Genomic DNA, 26,553 nt, shown 5'->3' on the forward strand with positions numbered 1-26,553 from the left:
AGACACGTGCAAATAACCCTGGTGGACTCTGTTCCTCACTTGGAAGGCTTCTGCGAATCGTCCTCCATGGACTATCTTGCAGGTCCTCGAGTTCCTGGTGATTCTTACACGTTTATTAAGCACACTGTAGTGACGGAGGAGTTTTCAAAGGGTCTCTCTGTCTGCGCTGTTGAATGCCTTCTCGTAGTCAATGAAGTGGACAAAGGGGATAGATCCATCACACAGACTAATTAAAGATAATGCACAGTGTTGCAATCTGGTCTGTGCAGTATCTATCTTTGTGGAAGCCAGCTTGCTGATCTTGCAACTGAGCATCAACTTAAACTTTATTCTGTTCAGGATGACTGTTGAATACTTTGCTTGGGGTTGAAAAATGGGTTGTCTCTCTGTAGTTTGCGCAAATACTCGGGACACCTTTCTTGGGGATCTTGATGAGATATTCCTCCTTCCAGTCTGACAGCACCTTTTCCTCTGCCCAGATCCTTTCAAACATGGGGTGAAGCATGCCTACTGATGTTTCAATGTCTGCCTTCAGTGCCTCTTCAGGGAATGTTGTCAGGTCCTGCTGCCTTCCCATTTCTCAGATGTTTAATGGCTTGCCGTATTTCTTCTTTGACTGGCTGTATGTCTGGTGGAGACTTCAGCACTGGGTGGTTCAGCAGTTCTTCAAAGTGCTCCACCCATCTTTGTTGTTGGCCTTTCTTACCCATGATGTATTCCCAGCTTTGCTTTTAACAGGTCTTTCTGGCTTGCTGTATCTGCCAGAGAGTTTCCTTGTTATGTTGTACAGTTCTTTCAAGTTTCTATGGCTTGCTGCTTCTGTGGCAAGACTATTGATGAATCTTCGCTTGTCTGCTCTTAAGCTTCCCTTTGCTTCCTTGTTGTTTTTGGTGTGCTCGCCTTGAGCTTTTACTTTTCCTGCTCTTGTTCGGCTGATGTTAACTGTTTCTTTCTTTTTCTTTCTCTCTTGGATTTTGCAGAGAGTCTCAGTGGAGATCCATTCTTTATGCCTGTGTTTCTTGGAAACCAGTACCTCCTGACAGGTTGATGTAACTTTTTCTTTGATCTTCTCTCACTGACTTTCTACTGGGTCTCTGTCATCCTCTTGTTCTTGCAGAACTTGAAAATGATGGGTGAGTATTCACTTCATTTCTATGCATCTTTGGGAGGGGGATGTTATCAATGGTGTTGGTTTGTCGGTTCTATCCATGCTTTCTTCAGCTCTAGCTTTAGCCTAGCCACACCAAGGTGATGGTCTGATGCCACTTCCTTTCCTCTCTACACTCTCACATCCTGCAGGGACCCCAGGAACGTGTTGGCAATGCAGACATGGTCAATATGATTCTCTGTTGAATGGTCTGGTGACACCCACGTTCCCTTGTGTATTTTTTATGGGTATACACTACCGCCTATCACCAGACTCTTCAGGGCACAAAGATTTGCAAGCCTTTCACCATTCTCGTTCATGTCGCCGAGGTTATTGTTGCACATGACTTCTTCGCGCCCAGCGTTGTCTCTCCCAATATGGAATTGCGGTCCCCCATCAATTAGATGATGTCTCTCTCAAGGTATTTCTCTAGGGTGGACTGGAGCCTGTTGGGACATGGGTGGTTTGACAATGTGGTGTAGGTGAGGCACTTAAAAAACTGCTGCACATAAACGTGGAGTGTAGCACAGAGCGTGAGGGCATCACAGTCACGCATGCAGGAACTTATCGTTTGGTGGATAGTATCAAAGGTTAATGTAGATAATTATGGATTTGTTTTATAGAGTCCACCAGTAGTATCAGAAAGACCTTTGATACCATTGTTAAACCACCAACAGAGGACTGTAGGATGCCACCTTGGGGCAATATGGAAACCAGCTCTAGGACTGGAACTGGTAAGCCAATATGGAGTATTATAAGACGTCAAGCCAGGGGAATCCTTGGCACAGTTCTTAAGAAGGACTGTTAAAACACCAAGAGTGTACTATATGGAGTCCACCCTGGGACGATATGTGAACCAACTGTACTGTGGGCACCGCTGTCGTGGTGTACATGGCTGTGGTACTGCGCAAACACAAGTCCTATCTCACTGCTGAATTATAATGTTAGCAATCGGGTAGTGTGGTGCGGAGCGGGTAGGCCAAACTCAGAGGCATTGTGTAAAGCATCTGCGCAGCACACACTCACAGGCGACACACTAGACACACTACAAAAGAGACTCCACACCAGGTTAGGTGAAAAACAGCATATGTATTATGCAGAACACATCAGAAAGCAATCACAGTTGTAAAAACACGGTGCCAACTGGCACCAGGGAGTCATTTACATTGGGGATTATATACAAGACAGGGCCAATCGGGCCACTGCCAGAATCATCACACGTACAACGATAAATGAAAGCCCCTCAGCAATAACTGTAACCAGTCAGTCCCTACTGGTATACCATCCACATAGCAACATTGCGACACGCATTTGGAGTGAACATAAGCATCACCACATTAGCGTCAGGCATGTAAATACATTAACATGCGGCATCTGGTTGCCATGAAACCATTAGGCATGAAAGCATTAGGCCTAAACAGAAAACTAGCCATGTAGTCATTAGGAGAAAAGCATTATCATCATCAATGCAGTAGGCATACAAACAGTGCATGCTTAACCATCAGTGGTCAGCCTTAGAAGAAAACATTGTCAGTAACATAGAGCATTAGGCAGGAACATCTGCAGTAGGCATAGACCTGTGAACATAGAAACCCATTAGGTATCATCTCAGCTTGAGGCACATGGGCCTAAACACCCGGGGCATGGATACCCTATAAGTACATTAGGCATCACTAGGTCATACTTCATAATAACGTAATCTGACAGGGACCTGGAACATCACATTGAACATGCACATTAGCATTGGCACAATCAACTGTCATTTGGCAAACTTGCATGAAAATCAAGTTGTGCAGAACACCAATGATGTAAGCATTCGGGGGAAACATGAGGCATCCACCCGAGCATCAGTGCATTATACATAAACCTTAGGTTCATTATGTGGAAACATACTAGCATCTTAGGGGCATGACACCACCTTAGGCATAACATCAGGCATCATCCTCATGACATTAGGTCTAAACCCCGACAGTGGACATAGAATGCAGACCCCGTTGCATGACATTGGGCAGAATCATCTCAGCATAGGGCATAAACCAGATTAGCATAAATGCATTACACCAACATAAGTATATTGACCACCAACGTTGCAGTTGCCCACTTCTGTGGGGCAGCTGTAACGACCAGACACAGTCACTGGCGCATGGGAGCTGCCCTTTTGAGCTCTGAAGTCACCATGTGCCCCAAGTTAGAGCAGTGTATCGGCCCGCCACTGCGTAGCTTCAGGACCACTGGCACGTGGAGTCCCCCTTAGAGACTCTAAGGTTCCAAAATGGCAGAAGAACATGGGCACCACGGAACAATTGGGAGCCCAACTCCGGGACTCCTGAAGTCAAAGGTAGGCCCAACGTTGCAGCGGCCCCCAAAAGAATACTGGCACCGGGGGTGGACACCGGCAATGTGCCCCGACACCCCCACCCCCCAACCACGGGATGACTGCCCACTCACTGGGCTCCTCTTGTGGAATCGGCTCCCCCCTGTTGTTGCCGCCGGCAGACTCACCGGCTCGTCGAGGGCTCTCCTGGCAACCTCCGCGCCGGTCCCAGGCACCGACAGTGTGCCTCAGGGGGGACCCACCTCTCCGTCTCCTGTGGCAGGCTCAGCACGCGGGGCTCGCCTCTCTCGTGGGAGCCCCACCAATGCATCGCTTCTTTCGACTTCACCCGGGCCCCCTCCTGGGACACGGGACTTCGATGCAGAGCATGTGGGCTCCGGACTTCCCGTTTCCCCTGTGGCAGAGCGGGACTCCTGGTGGCGCCCCAGCCGGCGCCAATCTCAGTGCGGCTCCCCTGACATCACAGGGAAGCCCGCGTGGCGCTTCTGAGCCCTCCTGGGCTGGTGGCGGTGATCCTCTGCACCTGCTTCAGGTGCCCCGGGACTCGGGCCAGCGGCGGTGATTGCCAGTTATTTTGAAAGGTGGGGTGGGCACCCGCCGGTTTCAAAGATACTTGAAGGTGCGGGGTGGGCACCCGCTGTTTTCAGTAACACATAAAGCGGGGTGGGCACCCGCGACAGGTTGCCAAATGCGGGGTGGGCTCCCGCTGCATAACAAAGCGCTGCAAAAACACTGGGCACCCGTGATAAAAATAAGCATAGCTGTGGCGAAAATGCGGCATACGCAGGGTGGGCAACCGCTTGCAGGCAGCACGGGGGAATCCCCACGCTGGGATTCCCTCCCCCAGACTGCTCCACAGCCCGCTGCGAAACATGCAGCTTCTTCCGCTAAAGGGGTAGAAATATAGCGCTCCTCTTCTGGCGATCAAGAAGAAAAAGTTCCCACGAGGCACTAGAGTGCTGGCAGGTGAGTGTAGTCACTTGTACTATAGCGCTCACGGGGCGCTAGAGGCCAGGAGACAGTTAATGCAGGGCAAGATCAGCAGGCAGTAAGGCAGCTCACCAGACATAAAGCAGCAGTTCCTAGGAACAGTCATCCTCCATTACGATGGCAATCCTACTAGCGCAGCAGTCTCCACTCCAGCAGAGTCTCTTACTAGCCCTGTGGACAGTAGAGGGGTACAGATGGGCACAGGGGCCAGCACACAGGCCGTTGCGGCGGTACCTCCTGGCAGGGTGTCCCCTCTCAAGCAAAGTCAACACACAGTCTGACCACATGGAGGCACAGCCCGCCTATATATACCCCCTTCACCCCACCTACCAGAAAGGGCTAGAACCTTTTAGAAGGCTCCTGGCAGTTCCAGTTCCAACTGTCACTGTGGTGGAGGTGTAGGGCACCCTGTCACTTCGAACACTAGACCGCCAACCCACCTCATGCAGGCGGCACAAAGCACACAGCAATGGCGTCCATTTTAAAAGTGACATTTCCTTCACTGGTGAAAACAAACCTCTGCACACCATTGCGCAGCATTCAATCACGCACATACAGCAAAAAGGGTAGGGGGGAAAGGTGAAAATGTTCGGGATGACCCTGCAAGCAGGGCCAAGTCCAACAAATACAGTACTATTTGTATCTCACCTAGTATGTGTTGCAGACACGTGATTTGTTATAAGTTATGTTGATTGTGTTTAGGCCTACGTTGATGAGCTATTTCATGCAACTGTATGAAATGAGCCTACAGTGAAGCAATGTGATAATCACCTAAGGTCGCCATTGTTGTTTGCAAATATTCACAAACATCTTAGCATCAAAAATGTACATCTATTTCTTCGTCAGCATCACCATGTACACTCCATGCATCTAACCCACCATACCCTATGTCGTCCATTCCCAAGGCCTCCTACATCCCCCTACCATTTATTCTACCAAAATGCAATACCCTCCACCTGACTTGCCCGTGCAATACCATCTACAGGACATCACCCACACCACCATAATCTGCACCTCTGTTCGACAGTAAGACAGCATATGTTATTGTTTATCTGCCTTTTACGTGTTTTTTAGGTCGAGGACCGAAAGGCTGCACTTGCGCAGTCTCCGGGAGGAGATTTAATGATTTGGAGTATGGGGGCTTGAACCCGCCTCTCTCCTCCATTGGCTGGCTTCCTAAACGGAGGCCAGCCATTGGAGGAGACAAGCGTCACTCCAATAAAGCCCCGTCTCTTACGGATTCGGGGGCGTGTTTTTTTGCGTTCTTTAGCCCTGTGACGTCATCCGTCACTCAGAACGCCAAAACATGCCGCCGATTCCGAAAGAGACGGACGTTTGCTGCCGCCATTTTGTTTGCACAGCACAGTCACAGGCCGCGCGCCCCTGCGGTGCTGCTGGCTTCTCCACCTTTCAAGTAATGGGCAGCACCCACTATGGGCAGAGAGCACGCCGCACACCTGCGCCCGGGGCAATCAGACAGCCCCGACCTCGCCAGACACCGCCACGTAGCTGTACCGAGGCATCCAGACCAAGCCGTGCCGACCGACTCACCCCAGGCCCAACCCGTGACCCGCACCGCACTCACTGTGCCTCCTGTCGATCACCAGGCTCACCAGGCTCCACGTTGGAAGGGTCCGATCTCCGCTTTCAGAGACCGAGACCCGCAGTGGGGAGGGCGGGTCCTCCTACGTGGTGAGTGATTGGGTCCCTGAGGGCGCCCTGTGCCTCTCACCCCTCTGCTTCACTCTGTGCCCTTCTCACCCGACCCGTCTCTGGCTGTCCCGCTGTCTGTCCGCGGATGTTGTCACCCTCGCCTCCTGGGGCCAGCTGGCGGTCCTCCTTTTTATTATCCCGCATCTCTCGTGCCTGTCACCCCTCTTCTTACTCTGTCCCTCATCATGCCGGTACATTTGCATCCTCCTGCCTGTACCCCCACCCATCTACGGGGCCAGCCCCCCTCTCTGCCCCGCTGCCTGTCCCCCACCCCTCTGCGGGGCCAGCCCCCTTCTCTGCCCCGCTGTCTGTACCCCACCCCACCGTCTGTACCCTTAACCTCCACACGCCTCCAACCCCCGGTGCCCAGCCAATGGCTCTCCTTTACCCGCTTGCATGTATTTGCAGGGCCCCCATTTGCCCTGTGCCATCCCTCCCCTTTAAATACTGTACCCCTATATCTCTATAGCCCCTTGCTGGGGGGGGGGGGCTGCGCTGTCAATGCCGCCCGGGCCTTTGCACAATCTCCTCGTACAGCTGTTACAAGTACAGCACTCTCCTCCCTGCCTGTAGGATCTCACCAATCCATCCCCTCGCACCCCCCTGCTGTACCACTTTTCTCCTGCCTGACTCTGATCTGCACCACCTTACCCGTCGATTTTCTTCCCGTATCACTGCCCCCTCCTGCCTGTCTGATCCCCACACACCGCATTGCTTCGTGTCCTCCCAACACCTCTGCTGCTCCTTGTACCAGCCTCACTCTTGTCTATACACCCCTCCTTCTCCATATCACCCCTCCTTCTCCATATCACCCCTCCTTCTCCATATCACCCCTCCTTCTCCATATCACCCTGCTTCTGTGTCTGCATCCACCATCTCTGTACTGTTCTCCTTCCTGCCTACACCACCTCCCCTCCGGCTTCACTCCCTGTACATGGCCAGCTTCCTCTAGCACCCTCCTGGCGGTCTAGTCCACCTCCATGCCTATTTCACTCTGCTCGCACTGCCACCCACACTCCGGTGCCACCACCCTCTTTCCAGTCTGTGCCATTTATATTTTCTCTTTACCACCCTCTTGACAGTACCTCCACCCCTAGTGCTTGTGCCAGCCTTCATACCTACTATAAACCCCTGTCTCTTACTTGTGGCACCCTTCATTCGCACTATATGCCCGCCTGTTACTTGTGCCACAATTCTTGGCCATATGACCCTGCTCTACCGTGTCTGTTCCACCCTGCAACCTGTCAATCCTCCCAGCCGTCATTCCCTTTCTGACCTTGCACCCATGCCTTCTACCAATTTCCATCACTCGACCGCACTATTCGCTACACCACTGCCACCCTCTGCCATGACCCCCTTTAGTCTCTCCTCCCTTTTAAAGATGTTCACATTGTTTGTGTTTGTTTGCACCCTCACATTGTCACACCCTCGCCCACCTGCCAGTTCACCCTCTGCAGGGAGACCCAGCTATGTTAAAGTGCAGCACTAATGAAGATAATTAACCTTAATTTCGAAGGACGGAGTTGTGTGACGTCGCCTTGATGAAAACATATCTAGCTATAAGTTGGAGTGAGGAAATCCAAATTTCTCTTTAGAATATATGCATATTTCGTGAGCCCCTGCCTACTTTAGGTGGAGTTTTACCTTTAGATGCAGTTTTGTGGTGGCCCCAGCCGCTGAAAAATGTCGGACTTTTGGGTTAGGGAAATTGCAGAGTGATTCATATAGCCTGCTCGTGTGTTCTTGAATGAATCCTTGTCTCAAGCCTTGCACTCATCCGTTTTATTTTTAATTTATGTGTGTTGTGCAAAGGTTCCGTAAAATTGCTACATAAACTGTTTTCATGTCTTCCAATCTTGACTAAGGAAAAAACATCGCCAATCACTGGGTGTTGCAACAGTGAATGTGTGCAAGCTCTGTTGGTACTTTCATTAGTCACAGAAAGTTATTTTTGTCTCCTGAACTAAGTGAGCAAGTCATCCAGATGCCTTGGGGTATGAAATGGGCAATGATGTGTTTTTTTTTACCAAATGATTTAACATGTTCAGAAGGCAGGAAGGTCGGAAAGATGACTTTGCTCCTTTTGAGCGCGCTGTAGAAAAGTTTTGGCCTTTTTAGTTTTTTGGTCGCTCGCTTAATTTATAAATCCCTGGTAACACTTTCTTTAGTAGGGAATGGTGGTCACTGAAATGAGGATAAGTGTAAGGCATTAACGTCTATTATGCGTGTTTATGGTGTGACGACATAAAGCTCTTGGTCTACAGCTGGGTTAAACCACAAGGCAGGCAGCCGAGTGGTTTGTATGTATTATAAGTTTATTTGAGAACAGTTTAAACAGCTTTATTTATTTTTTAAACGGGGAAATGTTTATTGAAAATGTAAGCAAAAAAGTGTAGCATTTGATTTTTTTTGTGTGTGTAGTGTGGGGCTCTGTGTGTGTGGGGGGGCTCTGTGTGTGTGTGTGGGGGGGGGCTGTGTGTGTGTGTGGGGGGCTCTGTGTGTGCGTGTGGGGCTCTGTGTGTGTGTGTGTGGGGGGCTCTGTGTGTGTGTGGGGGGGCCTCTGTGTGTGTGTGTGTGTGTGTGTGGGGGGGCTCTGTGTGTGTGGGGGGTGGCTCTGTGTGTGGTGTGTGTGGGGGGCTCTGTGTGTGGGGCTCTGTGTGTGTGTGGCTCTGTGTGTGTGTGGCTCTGTGTGTGTGTGGCTCTCTGTGTGTGTGTGTGGCTCTGTGTGTGTGTGTGGGGCTCTGTGTGTGTGTGTGTGGGGCTCTGTGTGTGTGTGGGGGGGGCTCTGTGTGTGGGGGGGCTCTGTGTGTGTGGGGGGCTCTCTGTGTATGTGTGGCTCTCTGCGTGTGGCTCTGTGTCCGCAAATACTCTCTACTACTCTCTAATGCTCACGTATTGCCATTGTAAATGACAATACCATTTATTTATGTTTTTTTTTAAAAAAAGCAAAAAAATGTCATGAGCAATGCCAATAGCTCTACCTTTAATAATGCCGAGACCATTGCATTGTAAATGCTTGTTTTTAGAGTGTTTTATATCTCTAGTCTGGTTCACGTAGAATAAAGCCAGTAGTTGAAAAGCAGAATGTCAACCTGTTATAATATATACTAATGCCATTATTCACAGTTAAAGAAAATTAACTATGCTAATATAAAATGTAATTCTATTTTATTTCAGAAACTTCATGCAAATAAATGTCTTGTGTTAATTAAAAGAAAATGAATGGATCTAATGTCACTCCAAGAGTGAAAGCTTGGCTTTCATCCACATGGCATGTTAAAGTTCCCGACCACTGGGTGGAAGCATGTGTGGACTGGATCCAACAAGAACATAATAGTGTTAGCTTGCCACCAGCACAGATTAACAAACTGGTATTTGAGCAGTGGCTTCTCACCGACCTGAGGGACCTGGAATATCCTGTGCTACCAGATGGCATTTTAGAGGCCCTGAAATTTGAACTAAAGGGGTTTTATTCTGTCCAGATCGATTCTCTTGTAGATGTCAGCCAACCTGCCTATTCACAACTTCAAAAGCTCAGAGGAAGAAATAACCAAAATGAGCAAGTGTCAGACGCTACCCAAGTATCACAAAAACCATGGGAAGCAAGGCCCACTCGAATGTTGATGCTTCAATTAACTGATGGGATACAGCAAATTCAAGGCATGGAATATCAGCCTGTACCCGTTCTTCACAGTAACATCACTCCAGGTACAAAAATGTGTTTGCAGGGGAACATTACTTGTCGTCTTGGTGTACTTTTGCTGAAACCAGAAAATGTGAAACTACTTGGTGGTGAAGTGGAGGCACTGTTTGAGGAAAATAACCAGGAACGGGTCCTAGCCGGATTAATTGGAGAGACTGATTTGCCTCCTCCAAACAGAGTTAACAACCAACAAGCTCCCCCAACAGCTGTTGACGAAATCGGGCAGGCTCTTGGACCTTCAGATGAAGAGCTGCTTGCTAGTCTTGATGATAATGTGGAATTTCTAGCGAACAACGAAACTGCTTCAGATAGTGGCTATGGTAGCAGAAGCAACATCACTAGCTACAGTCCAACACAATCGCACTCTGTGACTAATGGACGTTACAATCAACAGCCAGAACCAAGGGTCGTTTCATTAAATGCAAGCGAAGAACTAGGCCAGGATGGTGACCCCGATGATTACTTTCTTGATGACGATTTAAATGAGGTTTTGGGTGATGGACATGATTTGGAGGATGACCTTCTCTTGGAAGAAGAGATCCGGCGAGAATGTGCCGAAGCGGAGATGACACATACTCAGCTCAACAATGACCACAAAGACATACCAACTGGAAGGTTCACAGAGTTGTCTATATCTTCATCTTTAGCTGATCGTTTCTCTGAACGGGTTGGTCAGAAGGACCCACATGGGGATTTTGATCAGTCACCTTTTACATACATTTCACTCTTACTTGCCAACAATAATGAAACACTAACAACTGTACAAATCAAAGGATTTATTGTAACTCTAATAGGAAGTCTCACAAACACCAATGGTGTGTGGTGTATAAAAGCAACAATCTCTGATGGAACTGCTTACCTGAATGTAGATTTCAGTGACAGTGTTCTAGCTAAACTAATTGGGTTTTCGGTTCTAGAAATGAAACAGTTAAAGAAGGATGCAAAGCATCGTGAAAAACTTGCAGCAGGCCTGCAGAAATGCCAAAGAGAACTCACGGATCTATGTGGAATACTGACCATTGAATTTAACCCATCTACAGCAAAAGCAACTGTCATAAATATTCAAGATGTAAACCTGGAAGTTTTGGAAACGTTGAAGAAACGATTAAATAACTGAGGGATGATAGCAAAAAGTATAGTTCTGTTAAATGCGCTGGTAACGTGACCAGGTTTAAGATTCCAGTATATTTTGTGACTCCATTTCATGGACATTTCAGTATCTTAAAAGCAAACAGTAAAGTGAAAACACTTTTATTTTGAAGGTTTTAACAATGTTTAACATGAATACTGGCAAATAAAGATTTCCTATAAAGTAATGTTAACTTAAATGGCTTCCATATTGGTGCTTATAAAATGTGGATCCTTGCGATGTTGCAAGTTGTGCTATCTAAAAAATAAAGTGCGGGGTGAAAGGAATTATAACACACAGGGTAGGGAAATTCTCTTCGTTTTTGTGACAAAGTTTATAATGAGTGGAGAATGTGGTGTTCCTTCAAGAGTTCTTTTCTGATGCTTTCTGAAGTGCTGGGGAGAGCTGGAGTTTGTGACTAAGAATTACAGGGGGGTGTTATATATTAGAGAAGTGTTTCATACCTTGGGTGCATAGCTTTAGAAGCCATTCTGATATTTTTCTTTTTCAACATTTATTAGCTTGTAGTCCAGTGATCACAACAAAAGAGTCAATGAAGTCTTGACATGCTTTTTGCCAAGTAGGGTGACACATTTTTCTGTACTGGCTTGCAGGTGATGCAGCCGGAGTTAAAGATGATGTAATCATAGGCAGGCTCAAATGCATGATCCTGAAGATGGGGTTTTATCGTTATAGCTGTTTAGTCCTTTGAGTTGAGCGGCAGATGAGCTACAGGGATGTCTTGTAAGAGAGCGGCTAGGGCAACCATTTAGGGAAACAGAATAACAATGCTTTGGTTGTAGTTTTGACATCTCATTTAGGGAAATAGGGTTTAATTATTTTAACCAAGAGCTGAATTTTTACTGTCGATGAGGTTTGATGCAGTTTTTTTTTTACTGATGATAAATGAAGTGATCTGTTTTTTTAGGAGAGTTGGGGGTGTGAATATATCAGTGTTTGTTGGAGAGGCAATGTTGAATCTTAGCTTGCCTGGTACTAGTGGCATTGCGGACAAATGTGGTCTGTGTTGGGTTCAGTTTAAGGTTGCCATGTACCATCTAAGCTTGATATTCCACAAGATAGTCTTTCATATGGTGGAGGTCCTTCATTTTGGAGAATATAGGTTTGTGTATGCTGAGCGTATTGGTAAATCTTGACTTCCTAGTTGGCATGGAGGACTTCAAGGAGCTTCCTCTACTAATAGAAGTGTACAAGTGGAGTGCATCGATCCTTGGGGTATTGTACAAGCTGGGGGGAACAGGAGTATCCATTTGAATATGTTAGTGTTTGTTGGATAGGCAGAAGGAGGGCATTTGTAGTACGGTTATGTTGTATTTTATGCTTGCTTACAGGATGTTGCTCATTGCTTGGTTGTTGATTGTACTGATGATGGCTGCTGATAGATGAATCATAACAAGAACGCAGGGGTTGATGCTATCTATGACATCAGAGAAGCCTTTGGCAACTTCAATTGACACCATTTTAGTGGTGCAGCATGGTCTGAAACTAAGCCAGCAGTTATGTAGGAGGTGTTAGCAGTTGATTTGGTGGTACTGGTAGATGTCACAGCTTTTTTTCCAATAATTTTGATGAGGAACAGTGCTTGTGAAAAGTCAGTACTTGATAATGTTGGGTTTCAGGATATTTTTTGGATTCATTGTGTGTTTTGGATACACACCACCTGTTACACTGTGTTAATTCCAACCATGTATCTGTGATGTTGAACCTGTTAAGTATTTTGATTTATGAACTAACATGATGATACATTGTGTTTGATTTAGTCTTCTCTCGATGTTTGGGTGTGCCAGATTATGGCTTTATGTTGTGTTATAGATAAGGCACAGTGTGACATTGTCTAAAAGAAGTACAAATTGTGAATAAAGCTACCCTTCAAGAGTATTGGCAGATAAACACATGCAGCGTCTAAACACTCGTGTTGTAACAACTAGTTGAGATGCTCAATTTCATTTTACTTCTTTTTTCCTCCAACGGTGCTTACAAATGTTTTTTCATCAAATGCACATGACCGATATCTCAAACAGCCATATGTGTAATACACAGCACATGCACTCACCCCTGGTTGTCATGGGCTGTTCGAAAAAACTCCCCCTCCCTCCATCTTGAAAACTAAATAATGAGCACAGAATAGGGATACATAAGCTGCGTCATCCGGCCATTATGTTGGTGAGAACTCCAAACTAACAATCGGGTCCAATACTGGTCTCTTAAGCTTCAAGCTGACACGCATAATGTTCACACGGATCTATGGCAGCCTATAATAGATCAACAAGTAGCCTACTAGCGGTTGCCATTGGTTTTCATTTTGTAGTCAGTCCATTTCCAGAAGGGACCATGCCAGTTTTTCCATAGCCAGCAATGTCCCTAGTTTTACTGTCCATTCCTGAATCGTCGGGAGAGGCGAAGATTTCCATTTCAATGCAATCAGTTGTTTCGCAGCCAGCAACATGTTTTGTTAAGTCTCAAGTGTCCTTTCGACGTGTGCTTCAGCGCCAAGGATTGAATGCAAAGAATGATCACTGCAGGGTTTGCTCTGATTAGATAGCCTAAGACTTCCCTAAAGTGGCAAAGGATTTCTTTCCAGATCAAAGTCAATCTCCGGCATCGCCACCATACATGTATCGTGTCTCCCTTTTGCTCCCATTCCCTCCAACAATGATTCCCAGCAGAACAGTATATTTGCTTTAACCTGACTAGTATGATGCACAAATGCATCATCATTTTCTACATCTGTATGCTGTACGCTTTTGATTAACGCTGGGATGTCTGACCACAATGTGGCCCTTTGTGAGGGAGTAATATCAAGTCCCAGGCTACGTGCCCATCTATCCATGTAGAACCAAGTTGTGTTGGGCGGTGTGTCAGGCTGTATAGTATAGATGTCATACATGGGCCTCCTTGGACTACTGTATGTGGCAAAAAGCTTCTCCCATGGTGTAAGTGGTCTCATGGCCCCAAGCTTGTTCAGGGAATGAAGGGCCCAGTGGTGCAATTGAAAATAGTGTATGCAGTGTTTCTGTAGCATTTAGTGATCGCATTTGCACTGAGGGAGCTCTTTGATCTCTCCATTCTGAAAGAAGACACATGGCATTCTACACCCAGCATTTGCCCTCTTGGGAAATACGGGTTCTGCTATGCCAAACATGTATTTGAGATTACCAAACCATGGTGTAAATGGGGATGGGAGCGTGGTCAGTCCCTTAGTGGTCGGTTTGAGTATGTCTGAGTTAAAACAAACAGTGTTCTCATACACTTTCTTAAGTGTTTAACTTCAATTGCAGAATCTGAAAAAGTGTTATCAAGTGCACTGATCCGCAGTAACTTATCGCATTCAGGGATTAAGGTGTATTGTGCGCTCAATCGACAGCCTATTCATGCGGCCATCATCATATCACGTCCAGTGTTTAAGGAAAACACCTTAATCCCTGAATGGGATAAGTTACTATGGATCAGTGCACATTGATAATACTTTTTCAGACTCTGCAATAGAAGTTAAACACTTAAAGTGTCGACCGGATTGGACACCTTTTTCGAAGGTGTGAATCATTTACTCGCCCTGAAGAAGCCCGCAAGGGTGAAACGAGTTGGCTGTTGTTCATCAAATTGTGAATAAAAGAATCTACAAAACCATCTAGTTGAAAGACGGACCACTTTATCACCCTCCTCCATCATTTGTGGGATTTGAACCCAATTAATTTTTTGCCTTTGTAACAATGCCTCTCATCTTTTGTGTAAACCTCAATATGCAAATAGGGGTCCCTCACTCTTCTGTATCAGTGACCATGAAAACATTACATCCCCAAACATCATCAAAACCATTTTTACCACTGGTTCTCTTGGAGCTCATGGAAGAAAATATTTAACCCCAGCCACCTTAAAATCAACCACTTCATTTCACCGCAAAAAAATACAAGCCTGCTCAACAAGATCCTGTATATCTATGCCAAGAGTCCGTTATTGTCGGTGTGGCACAAGAAACATAAATTGGCTCCAGGTACTTCAGTACTACCAGAAAGATAAAGCAAAAAGATGGATGCGGTGGGTAGAAAACTTTGCCAATCTGCGGCCATAGCCCTCAAGTCGGCAAGTGACTGATCTTCTTGGCAGATAGGACAGCATTATGGTAATCTCTGCTCACTTTCACAGATGACCTACCAAAAGATAGAAGACAAGACTTCCTTCAAGTTTTGAGTGAGGGGCAGATTGTCTCCAATCAGGTCAGTAGCACTGCCATAGAGTCTATACCTACCGGCTATATCTTACTGCCATAAATAAAAAAACAAATCATGAACATTTATTGAGCGCGCATATCACTCGAGAGTCTCATGGCGCTGGTGGATGTCTCTGAGAGGATAACACTTCAATGCAGTTAGATGTCAAACAGCCATGTCTTTAAATTCCTACGAAAACAATTGTGATCACTTATGGTGCGTAGGTGTGTCATGGCATTACTTTATGTTGAGCATCATGGCTGTGTATACCATCTCTAAAACATGATGCACATTTAAAAAATAACAAACTTGCCTTCCTAAAGTCCTGCCATCTTCATCCCACATGCTGACAAAGGGATGGAAAAAAAGAAGAAAGAATCTGGCAGTCTAAAAGCTGTGGGCATAGAGGAAACTAAACTCTCTATCGTTCTCACTTTAGATGCAGTGACCTAGGCTTCAACAGAGGCAGAGAGTTCTAACCCCTCACTCGTCATACTACGACCATTCTCATGGGTAATATACATCACCAGCCCCAGTACTACTGTACACCTTCTCGAGGCAGACAATAGCAGCCACAACAGACTTGTATAGAGTCCACTCCAGGGAAATTGCACTCCCACAACAACAAAGAGCAGAACACTCTGTCTTCTGTGTGCGCCACTCTGTTGGAAGGGAGTTTAATAAAACACCTGGAACAGGGTAAACTCATTACCAAAGGGGTCTTACAAATCAATCAGAGAGGGTACAACATCCAATTAAAGTGTCCCCCATCGACAGTAGCAACAAAGCAAGAGTTGCAACATTAGCTGCTTCATCTACAAGCGAAAATAACATCTCCAATCCAAAATGTAACAATAGAACTGTTCCTGCTCTCACAGCAAGGGAAAGATATATTGATTGAAGGTATTTTTTGGTTAAATAAAAAGAGGGCCAGAGAAAATATAAAGACCCATTTTAGACCTGAGGCAAGCCAACAAATCCATCAAATGAAGAAGGGATGCTATCTCTGCATCAAATGTATCCATAACTCCTGAAAGGAGAATGGATGTGCTGTATTGATCTAGAGGATGCTTTTTTACGCATCCCAGTAAAGAAGAAAACATAAGAAAGGCCTTTGTTGGCAGAACTCCCTACCAGTACTAGGTACTACAGTTCAGACTAAAATCAGCACCCAGGCTTTTTCCAAGTGCATGTCAGTGGTTGTAGCCTTCCTCTGTGAAAACAAGATTTCATTACAAGACCGAAGGCTACCATTATGCATATTTCTATTAATACAGCCCCAAGCAGCCACATACATCATAAAGCAAAAAGGTTCCAGAATAGAACATTAACAGCAAATAAAAGGCATGAGCCCATAACAATCTGCCTCTTTTAAATGCGGCTCCAAGCAGATAAGCTCATTTACATTACTTTGTTGTTGTTTTATAATACTGTTTAATTATTTCCTAAAACTGTTTAATACTGTTTTATTCTGCTTAATCTTACTCTTAACTCACTTGGGGCCATTACCCCCCTCCACCCCTCTTTCTACCGGTCAATCCGATCTCCAATTTTTGGAGATTGGCCCCTGACCAGCTTTATTCTCCCTTTTTTGTCATATTACTTTATTCAACCTCCCCTTACTCCTTCGTTCAGGGGAGAGGCCTGCCTCCCATCAGCACCTCTCCCCCATGACTCTTTACCCCATTTCCGCGTGCACGTGCAGACTCCTGCGTGCCCTCACCTGTGCAGGATATATCCTCCACGCATCCTCGCCTTTTGTTTAAATGCCATTTCCCGATTGCTGCCTCACCCGTACACGCGGCCTGCTGACTTCTCCGTCTTTTCGGAGAGAGACGCTTTAGATGAAGGCACCTTAGCAACGTGCGCGTCGCGTCCCCCGCGTTGCCAGGGTGCTTTCCTCTCCTATTCCTACAGCGAGATCAAGCTGATCGGACGCTCAAGCACTTTGACAGTTGCTAGACCCCCGATCTGCTGACATTGCTTGTTTCTTCGATCTTAGAGGCTGGTTTTGTTTTATATATGTATTCAATTGCTAACTAGATATGAATCCTTAGTGTTTCATACTCCCTTATTGAAACACCTTCTTGTGGGCTATATTTTACAGACTGGCTATAGTTTACCGGCCGTCCTTTTGTTTAACCTACTCCCTTGACCTACCTATTAACGCTGTATTAATATAAAAAAAAGAGGGGCACAATTTATCTAATTGTAATACAATATCAAAAAAGAGGTCAGCTAAGGCATTTCTATGTTTATGTAATAATCCTCCTACATCTATCCTATGTCTGATATAGACTCTGATGAGGCTTGCGCCCCCATCCCTAGCATGGATAACGACGCGTTCAAAAGTATGACCCATAAAGAAATGAGATCCTGAATGTTGGAGATGTTATCTAAAGTTATTGTATCCAAGATATCACTCCCCTCTGAGGAGGATGAGGTCATTGAAAACCCAACATACCTTACCCAATGACAATCTCATTGAAGTAAGGGGGAAAAGACTCAAACAACCCCGAAGAGCACTATGGGAAGTCCCAGCACCTCAAATACACTGGGTGTCCTTGGCGGCACAAACTATCTGGGTGTCCCTAGCGGCACAAAATATCTGAGTGCTCATAATAATGATCTCCAGTTTGGAGAAGACGATTTTCAGGATGATGATGCCTCTGACCTACCAGAAGAATATATCCTGGATCTAGACGAAGATGACCAGGAGTTTTATTCTAAACCTTTTGAAGACTACCTCTCTTCTTCGTCTAAAGACAATATTGTAAACCCTCTAGGTGAGGAAATGTTTTCACCCCTCAATATAAAACACCCTAGAAGTTCAGAGTGGTTCCCCACAAACACATGAGCAAATTCATTAAAAAATGGATAAGGTACCCTCTAGAGAGAGAGACTCGTAACCTTCTAAGAACTAAATGCTCCAGGCCTTCTATAGACAACAAAATCTGCCAAACCTCGACCCAAAACAAATCCAATATCTCTTTAAACTCAGGAGGGACCCGAGAAAAGGGATGGAGAGATCCCTTAAGGGCTGTCAAGACCGGGTTTTTGATATCCTGGGCCCTCTGGCCAGTATCATAGACACAGCTGAAGATAACCACATCAACGGCACACCCCTGCACACTGAAGTAATTAGAGGTCTCAGCCAGAGAGCCTTAGTTTTACTGGGCAACGCCAATGCCAGCCTCAATTCAGAAAGGAGAAGAGTAGTCCTTACTAAAATCTCTCTGAAATTGAGTGATTTGGCTGACAAAGAGTCCTCTCTCAACCCCAAGGGACTTCTTTTTGGTGAGGATCTTATCAAGAAACCAGGTAAATATGTGTCTGCCTTTACAGCGTTAGACAAAGCCCATCAAAACATGGAAAGGGTTTTCAACACCAATAACCTTTTTGGAAGGGCTGGAAGGAGGGGCCTCTCTCCCGGCCGCTTCAACCGCAGGCCCTACCCTAGATCCAGAGGATACAGCGGAAGGGGTTACCAACCCTCAAATACCCCTCAGTTTTATCCACAAAGAGGAAGAGGCTTTCGCTCCAGAAACTTCAGATCACGAGGAGCATCCAGCTACAACAACCCTCAAAGTTAGTACGATATCTCCTTTTCCTTCCCCTTCTTTTCCCCAAAGGTGGAAGGCAGACTCAAATTCCTTTATCACAATTGGAAATTAACCACTCAAGACCCATGGGTTCTGAATATGGTGAAAGGGTTTATGATAGACTTTATAGAAATTCCTCCTCAAACTTCTTTCCCCAGAAACATCCCTCTCACCTTAGATCAGGAAAAAATAATAAAGGAGGAGATATCCTGCATGCTTCAGAAGGATGCAATTACAGATGTTCCCCTGGAGATGTTAAGGTTCATAAGCACACTCTTCCTCTTCGAGAAAAAAGACAAGGGTTGGAGACCCGTCATAAACTTATGGGAACTCAACAAATCTCTTGTTTACCGGCACTTCAAGATGGAGGGCATTCAACTTCTGAGAGATTTATTACTAGAAGGAGACTGGCTAGTCAAACTAGACCTAAAATACGCTTATTTTACCATCCCTATGGCCAAGGCTCATCAACCCTTTCTTCAATGTATGTGGGAAAACCATTTCTTCCAATTCCAAGCTCTCCCTTTTAGCCTCTCCCCTGCACCATGGTGTTTCACCAAAGTGATGAGATCAATCGCCTCTTCCCTAAGAGAAAAGGGTATTTGTATGATCATATACCTAGACGACATTCTTATTCTATCCCAGGACCATTCTCAAATCATTTAAGACCTGAAGACTGTATTAGGCCTCTTAGAAAACCTGGGATTCATTATAAACAGAGAGAAGTTGATACGATCCCCCTCCAGAACCCTGGAATTCTTGGGATTTACCGTAGATATCATGAAATGACATCTTCTACTCCCATCAAAGAAAATATCCAAAATCAGGAAAGAGATGAGACACGTTCTGAAATAACAGAATTTATCCTTGAGGGAACTAGTCAGGTTACTCGGTCTCCTTTCCTCCTCTATACTAGCTATTTTTCCGGGTCCCCTAAATTATCGTGCTCTTCAGGGAGTAAAAGCGAGGGCCCTTCGATTGGGCTTTTGGTACGGGGATCAGATTTCCCTGGACCCGGAAGCAAGACTAGAGCTGAAAAGGTGGTTGGAGAATTTGGATGCTTGGAACGGAAAAGTAATTTTTGGTTCAGCACCAGTGTTTGTCTTAGAATCCGATGCGAGCCTTCATGGCTGGGGAGTCTGTTTCCTAGATCAGAACACGGGTGGTGTTTGGTCTCAAGAAGAATCTTCTCACCACATAAACTTCTTAGAACTGACCGCCGGTCTCTATGCTCTAATGAGTTTCAAACACTCCCTTCAGGGCAGATCTGTCATTCTAAAAATGGACAATATGTCCGCGGTTGCCTATATAAATCGCCTAGGTAGAACAAAGTCTGCAGACCTCTCGAATCTAGCCAGAAAACTTTGGATGTTCTGTCTGGAACACAAGATCTCCCTAAGAGCCGAATATCTTCCAGGGAAAACAAACATACAGGCGGATTGGAACTCAAAGGTTCCTCTTGGGACCACAGCGATTTGAGCTCAACGTCTGTCTTCAATTCTCTCAACAATATTTGGGGTCCTCTGGAAATAGATCTCTTCGCGAGCAGGTTAACATTCCAACTTGAGAATTACTACAGCTGGATGCCAGACCCAGGTGCTCTAGTAGTGAACGCCTTTCTTCAGTGCTGGAAGGGTGCCAACACGTACGCTTTTTCCTCCTTTTGCAATGATCCAGAGAGTGCTTCAGAAAGTGAGACATCAACGCTGCTCAATTGTCCTAGTCACTCCCTTCTGGCCATCCCAGGTTGGAGCTGACTTTTGACCTTCCCTTCCTAATTCCTTCCCTAGTGTACGTCCTTACAGACGTAGACGGATGAAGTCATCCTCTAGTTCAAACAGGGAATTTGAACCTTCTTGCCTGGAGAGTGTCAGGAGATCCAATGATCTCTCAGGACTTTCGTCAACTGCTTCATCTCTCTTTGGAGAGTCTTGGGCCCCTGGTACACACTACCAGTATAACAACATATGGAAATTGTGGCTACGTTGGTGCTTAGAAAGGAATCTGGATTCCGTGGAAGTACCTATAGTTGACATAGTTAACTTCCTTGTGGAACAATTCGAAAGGGTTCTTAGTTATAGATCTATCAATTGTTAAAGGTCTGCTATTTCTACAGGACATGCTCTTATCAATGGTAAAACGGTAGGTAAAAACGCCATTATTTGTAGAGCACTAAAAAGTATTAGACGCAGGAGACCTCCCTAAACCTAGTTATCCATCTCTCTGGGATGTTAAGCTAATTCTTGATTCTTTTCTCTAGCTGGCCTGATAATATTCATTTGAATAGAAAAAATCTGTCCATCAAACTTGGTGCTCTGGTATGCCGAGTATCTTGTCGTAGGGTCTCTGATGTTAAAGCTCTTGAAATCTCAAATAGATCCTACAACATGTTTGGAGTCAATTTCGACTTGTTTAGAAGAACCAAGACTATGTCTGATTCTATCTTTTACCCACGTTTTGATCTATGCAATAAACTTTGTGTGGTTGACTGTATGAAAGAGTACGACTGCAGAATGAATGCCCTTCGTCCTTTAGGTGTGAAATCAATTACTTATCTCCTTCGTTAAACCTCAAAAAAGTCATTACTTCAGCTTCTGTTGCTAGATGGGTTAAAATTGTTATGAAATTAGCAGGTATTGATTTAAAAATCTTCAAAGTTCATTCGATCAGAGGTGCTATAGCCAATAAATCCTTCTGGGCCGGTGGTAAGTTGGATGATATTCTTAAAGCTGCTGATTTGTCTAATGCTAGGACTTTCACACATCATTATTGTAAACCAATTGCTCATATGTCTGATGTAGTCGTACAAAGCTACCAACATGCATAATGGTAGCCTCCGGTCTTGTAATGAAATTGAGATTCTCCTATTACCATGACTAGAGAACCTGGATTTCATTAGACACGGAGGCAAACATCCCTCCCTCCCTTTCCCTTGGATAGTTAAAACCTACAGTATATATATTTACTATATATGTATTGTATGTATTGCGACTTATATAGCGCCCGTATCACCCGAAGGTATCAAGGCGCTTGCTTAGGGAACCCGTCCTGGTATTCCCCTGTGAGATACCCCAGCAGGGTATCCACAAGGTGAAAGCCAGGCATCCCGCCGCGAGGGGCCGTAGTGGAGATTAAGCAAGCTATTGCCCAGAGTCACAGAGTGTGACCCCGTGAGTCGAGTAGGCACCGGAGCGAGAATTGTCGAATCCGTGGAATTTTTGAGCCCGAGCCCCGCCGAGGCGGGGAATCGAACCCTGGTCCACGGCCGATCTCAGCATCCGGGTCTGCCGCCTCTAACCACTGAGCCACGCTTCTCCACTAATTCAGGGTATTTAACATATCTGATGTACTTGTGGTTATTGTATCCTTCTTGTTTTACTTGATGTCTTTTCAATTTATAAGTGCTTACTTATTTTTTATTATACCTTTTGTTTAATTACATTGTTTGCCTTCTGGTTTTGGCGTTTTTTATTCTGGAGTTACTTGCATCTTCCTCTTTTTTTTTCTTCAGATAATCTCTCATAATTTCAGGATTTTGACCTTCGGTTCATCCTTCATTCTTCCTTTTCTTCGTTTGGTAATGGTTTAAATAAATTGTTTGTACTCTAAATTCTTTGTGACTTATTCTGTTCTACACCACATTTAAAAGTGCCAGATTGTTATGGGTTCATGCCTTTTATTTGCTGTTAATGTTCTAATCTGGAACCTTTTTGCTTTATGATGTATGCAGCTGATTGGTACTGCATTAAAAGAAATATGCAAAATGTTAGCCTCCGTGTCTTTAATGAAATCCAGATTCTTTAGTCATGGTAATAGGAGAATCACAATTTTCCTCTTCCAATACTTAGACCATTGCCTGATAAAAGATCTCATTAAAAGCCAAGTACAAAAAGATTTGTTTCACTGTCTATCAGATAGATTAGGTCTTTGTGTGAATCTAGAAAAATCCACCACATCCTCGGTTCAAATCCTGTAATATTAAGGAACAACTCAAAACCATCAAAGGAGAAGTGTTTTCTTTGCAGGCCAGGATGTGTAGCAATTCTCAGAAATGTCACCAATTTCCAAACAACAAAAAGCCATCAGTGAGACAGATCTTATCTCTTCTACTGTCCATGGCTTTGTACAGTTTTATAGTCCCCATTGCTGTTCTCCATACGAGACCATTACAACAATTTTTGGAAGATCAGTGGTCAAAATACCATGGCGATTGGGAAGACAAAATAAAATTAACTGACCATCCTCAACAACTTCTTCAGTGGGGCCTTAAAGGACAATCATTTCAAAGGATTTTCCTTCCATCAAGACCTACCCACTCAGTCTATTGTGACTAACACTTCCCTCACTGGATGGGGAACTGATTTCAAAGATCTTACAATTCAGGGTCGGTGATCTTTCATACAACAACTATACCACATCAGCGACCTAGGGCTAAAAGCAGATCACTTAGCTCTCGTGGCTTTTCTCCTGGAATTCTCTACAATAGAGTTTGAGTACAGACTTACAGTACCACCACCATGTACTATTTAAACAAGCAGGGAGTAACAAGATCATAAATAATATTGTTGATTGAATTTGAAATACCTTAAAAAAAAAAACTAGAAACAAAAGGTGTTTGGCAAAGCCGGAACAGTTTTTTATTTAAACATTGTGGCCGGGAGAACAGTTACAGGCACAGGGTCTGCATTAATTTACTTTCAGTTGGGATCCTTCTTCAAAAAGTTTTCCCGAGGTTGTAAAAGTTCTCCAGTGAGCAGTATATGGTGTGGAATGCTGGTTGCTGTCCTAGCGTCATAAATTCATGGTCATGTGGTTATTCCAGGTGGGCTTCGACCTTGTGTGGACATAATGTGACCAGTGTGTAACATGTCCAAATGTCCAGCATGGGGAGCACGTGATCACTACGTATGCAGTGTTCTGATTGGCTGCGTGTTCCTCACTCATGTGGCATCTGACTTTATGATGTTTTAGGAGCGCTCATACCCACTCTGGCCATGTGTGCTTTATTGGAGCCATTCTCCCCTGGCCATTGTTATGTCGCTTCGCCTATCTGAGGGATTGATCTAGTGTTTCCTGTGCATGCGGTTATCTGCTAGCTACTTGCCATTCCATCTGTGACCTTAAATCAGTAACCTCGGGGCTGGGTCTCAGAACTTGCCTGACTGCGTATTGGCGAGTAGGGTTTGATGTGAAATTCACAACAGGTGATTTCATTAATAGGGAAGTGATTTTGTTTTAAAAATGAATGTATCGTTTTCCATATTCACACTATTGTTTTCCATATTAACACTATCATTAAAAGTCCAAGCAATTTGCCATTGATTAATAGTGCAAAATCTATCCCTTCGAGCTGTTCATCCACCAGGTCTGCAAAACTAACAAGCAGACCTACTCAGCAGAGGGTTCTATAAAAATCACAAGTGGGAATTTGATGAACATATCTTAGATACTATGTTTCGAAATTGGAGCTAATCAGAATTACTTATTTGCCACCTGACAAAATGCCCAAATTATGGTTCCAGAATAAGGGACCCACAGTCTATGGGCTGTTCTCTTTTTTTTTTTTTTTTTTTTTTTTTTAACTCTTTTTATTATAATCAGCTACATCAAGGCAAAGTTCTTCCAGTTGGTACTTATACGTATTAAAAACCAGCATTACACAATTCAGGGTAACTCAATTATGGCAATACACCATACATTAAGATCAAGCCCGTTACCCTATCCGTCACCTGCATCTTTCTTCCTAAGGGTCATCCTCCAGTCCTTCATCTACCTGGTCCTAGGGAGGTTCACAGATATTGCCCCTGAATGCGTTCCATGCCCCCCAGATCTTGCTCCATTTCTTGGGACAGCCACGATTAGTAAACACAGTTTTTTCTGTTATCATTGCCATGTCCATATCATTACACCAGGCGGTGAGTGTCGGTACCTCCGCCGCCCCCCATTTCTGTGCTATATTGCGCTCAGCAACCATGAACCCCAGAGTGGCCCAGTCTTGCATAGGATGAGTAAGGTCATTCAGCTCCCATACCTCTAACAAACATCTTCTGGGCTCCTGCAGTAGTGACACCTCCCCCACTTGTGATACTGTTCTCAACACCTGCACCCAGTAGTCCATGATCTTTGAGCATTGCCACAAAGTATGGTAAAACGTCCCCTCCTCCCCGCATCTCCGTAGGCAGTATGGATGTGGTGCTCTACCTATTGTGTGCATGGTACGTCTAGTGAAGTAGACTCGGTGTAATATTTTGAGTTGTATCAGCCTAAGACGTGAGGGTATACCTACCTCCCTTGGTGAGGCAAGTGCCTCCTGCCAGTCTGAGTCTTCAAAATTAACAACGTCGCGGGACCACTTCCCTCTAAGCGCCGTCGTTGGGTCTGTGAGGTTGTTGATTACCTTCCGATAAGTAAATGAAGTAGCCCGCTTGGGCATGTACTCAGTCAGCAACCTGTCCTCGAGAGGCGAGGCTTCCTGGACTTCAGTACCTGGTGGTAGGGCTGCTGTCAGTGCATGTTTTATCTGTGTATATCTAAACAGTTCAGTGGGTGCTAGCTCATATTGCTGCTGGAGGCGCTCAAATGTCATTACCTCTCCCTTGTGCAAGATGTCCCCCACAGTGGAGATACCAATTGCGTCCCACCTGTCAAAGCCTTTGCTGTTCCTAAGCTGACCCAACTGTGTCGCCTCCCACAGGGGGGGGTAAGTTGAGTTATAATCCCCTGCCAACCCAGTTTAACCTGCGCCGCATGCCATACTGCTACTGTCTGCTTCGTGGGTCCAATGAGAGCTTTGACTCACTTCTTGTCATAAAGAGGAGACAACAGATTATCTGCACCCAGAACCACCCTGTCTGCCATAAACGCTGGTTCTACTTGAGGGGTGTGTATCCACTGTTCAAGTTCAAGTTCCAAAGACCTTTATTCGAATTTCTTAAAATTCATAAAAGTACCGATCATAGCAACAAACCATTTTGATATATGTACATACAAATAATAAAAACAATGTTATGCAGAAAAATATTTCATAATATCATATTAGATTCCATACAGTGACAATACAATACATTTCATATCATTATATAATATTTTTATAGTAACACAATTAAAACTGATTACTGTGTTCAGGGATTTTCCATCGTTTTGCGTGCTCGTGTGGCCGATCTTAAAAAAAAATGCTGGTGCGAAAAGTTAATTCATCAGTATCCAGAGCAACCAACATACTATATGATTCTTTGAGTGTCAATGGTCTACGTTTTTTAAAATAGGGAGTTAAAAACCATTTGATAAATTTAAGATAAAATTTGCAAAAAAATAAAAAGTGCAAATCATCCTGTGTACTCACACCATCACAGGGACATGGAGTGAAATCAGCACTGTGACGATACCCCAAAGGAAAAGACAACAGAAATTTTACAGTACCTGCCCTTAGGCGAAACAATAATGATCGCTCCCAGCTAGTCATAGGAAGGGAGAGATAGGGCGGCAAAGTGTGGCTACACAATTCATTTCCTATGTATTTCGTAACACTTGATTTCTGTGATTCACTTGTTAGCCGTTCATTGTTGTAAAGTGCATACAGTGCATTTTTGACCTCAACTTTATCCTTTGGTTCAATTGTCGTGGGATCGGTGAACAATGTACCTCTGTCAACTTCATTAAGTGATTTAAAAATTTCTGAGATCCATGGAATCTTCATTCCATGGTC

The 26,553-nt window shown here is 44.8% G+C and overlaps 1 protein-coding gene across 7 annotated transcripts in view; it reads left to right on the forward strand.

Annotated features, from left to right (window-relative positions):
* The window catches only part of RMI1 (RecQ mediated genome instability 1), a 120,121-nt gene extending 108,905 nt beyond the window's left edge, over positions 1 to 11,216 (forward strand). For 5 of the 7 annotated variants that reach the window (XM_078675811.1, XM_078675812.1, XM_078675809.1 and 2 more), the window contains exon 2: positions 9,363 to 11,216. In XM_078675811.1, coding sequence (XP_078531937.1) covers positions 9,404 to 11,005 — 1,602 coding nt within the window. In that variant the 5' untranslated portion in view covers positions 9,363 to 9,403 and the 3' untranslated portion in view covers positions 11,006 to 11,216. Of the gene's footprint in view, positions 1 to 980; positions 1,134 to 1,863; positions 1,882 to 9,362 lie in introns of those variants that run through there. The other 2 variants (XM_078675810.1, XM_078675816.1) reach the window with 2 other exon arrangements.
* The last annotated feature ends 15,337 nt before the right edge of the window (positions 11,217 to 26,553 follow it).

The sequence above is a fragment of the Lissotriton helveticus genome, chromosome 2_1 (assembly GCF_964261635.1).
Source record: "Lissotriton helveticus chromosome 2_1, aLisHel1.1, whole genome shotgun sequence".
NCBI lineage: Eukaryota > Metazoa > Chordata > Amphibia > Caudata > Salamandridae > Lissotriton > Lissotriton helveticus.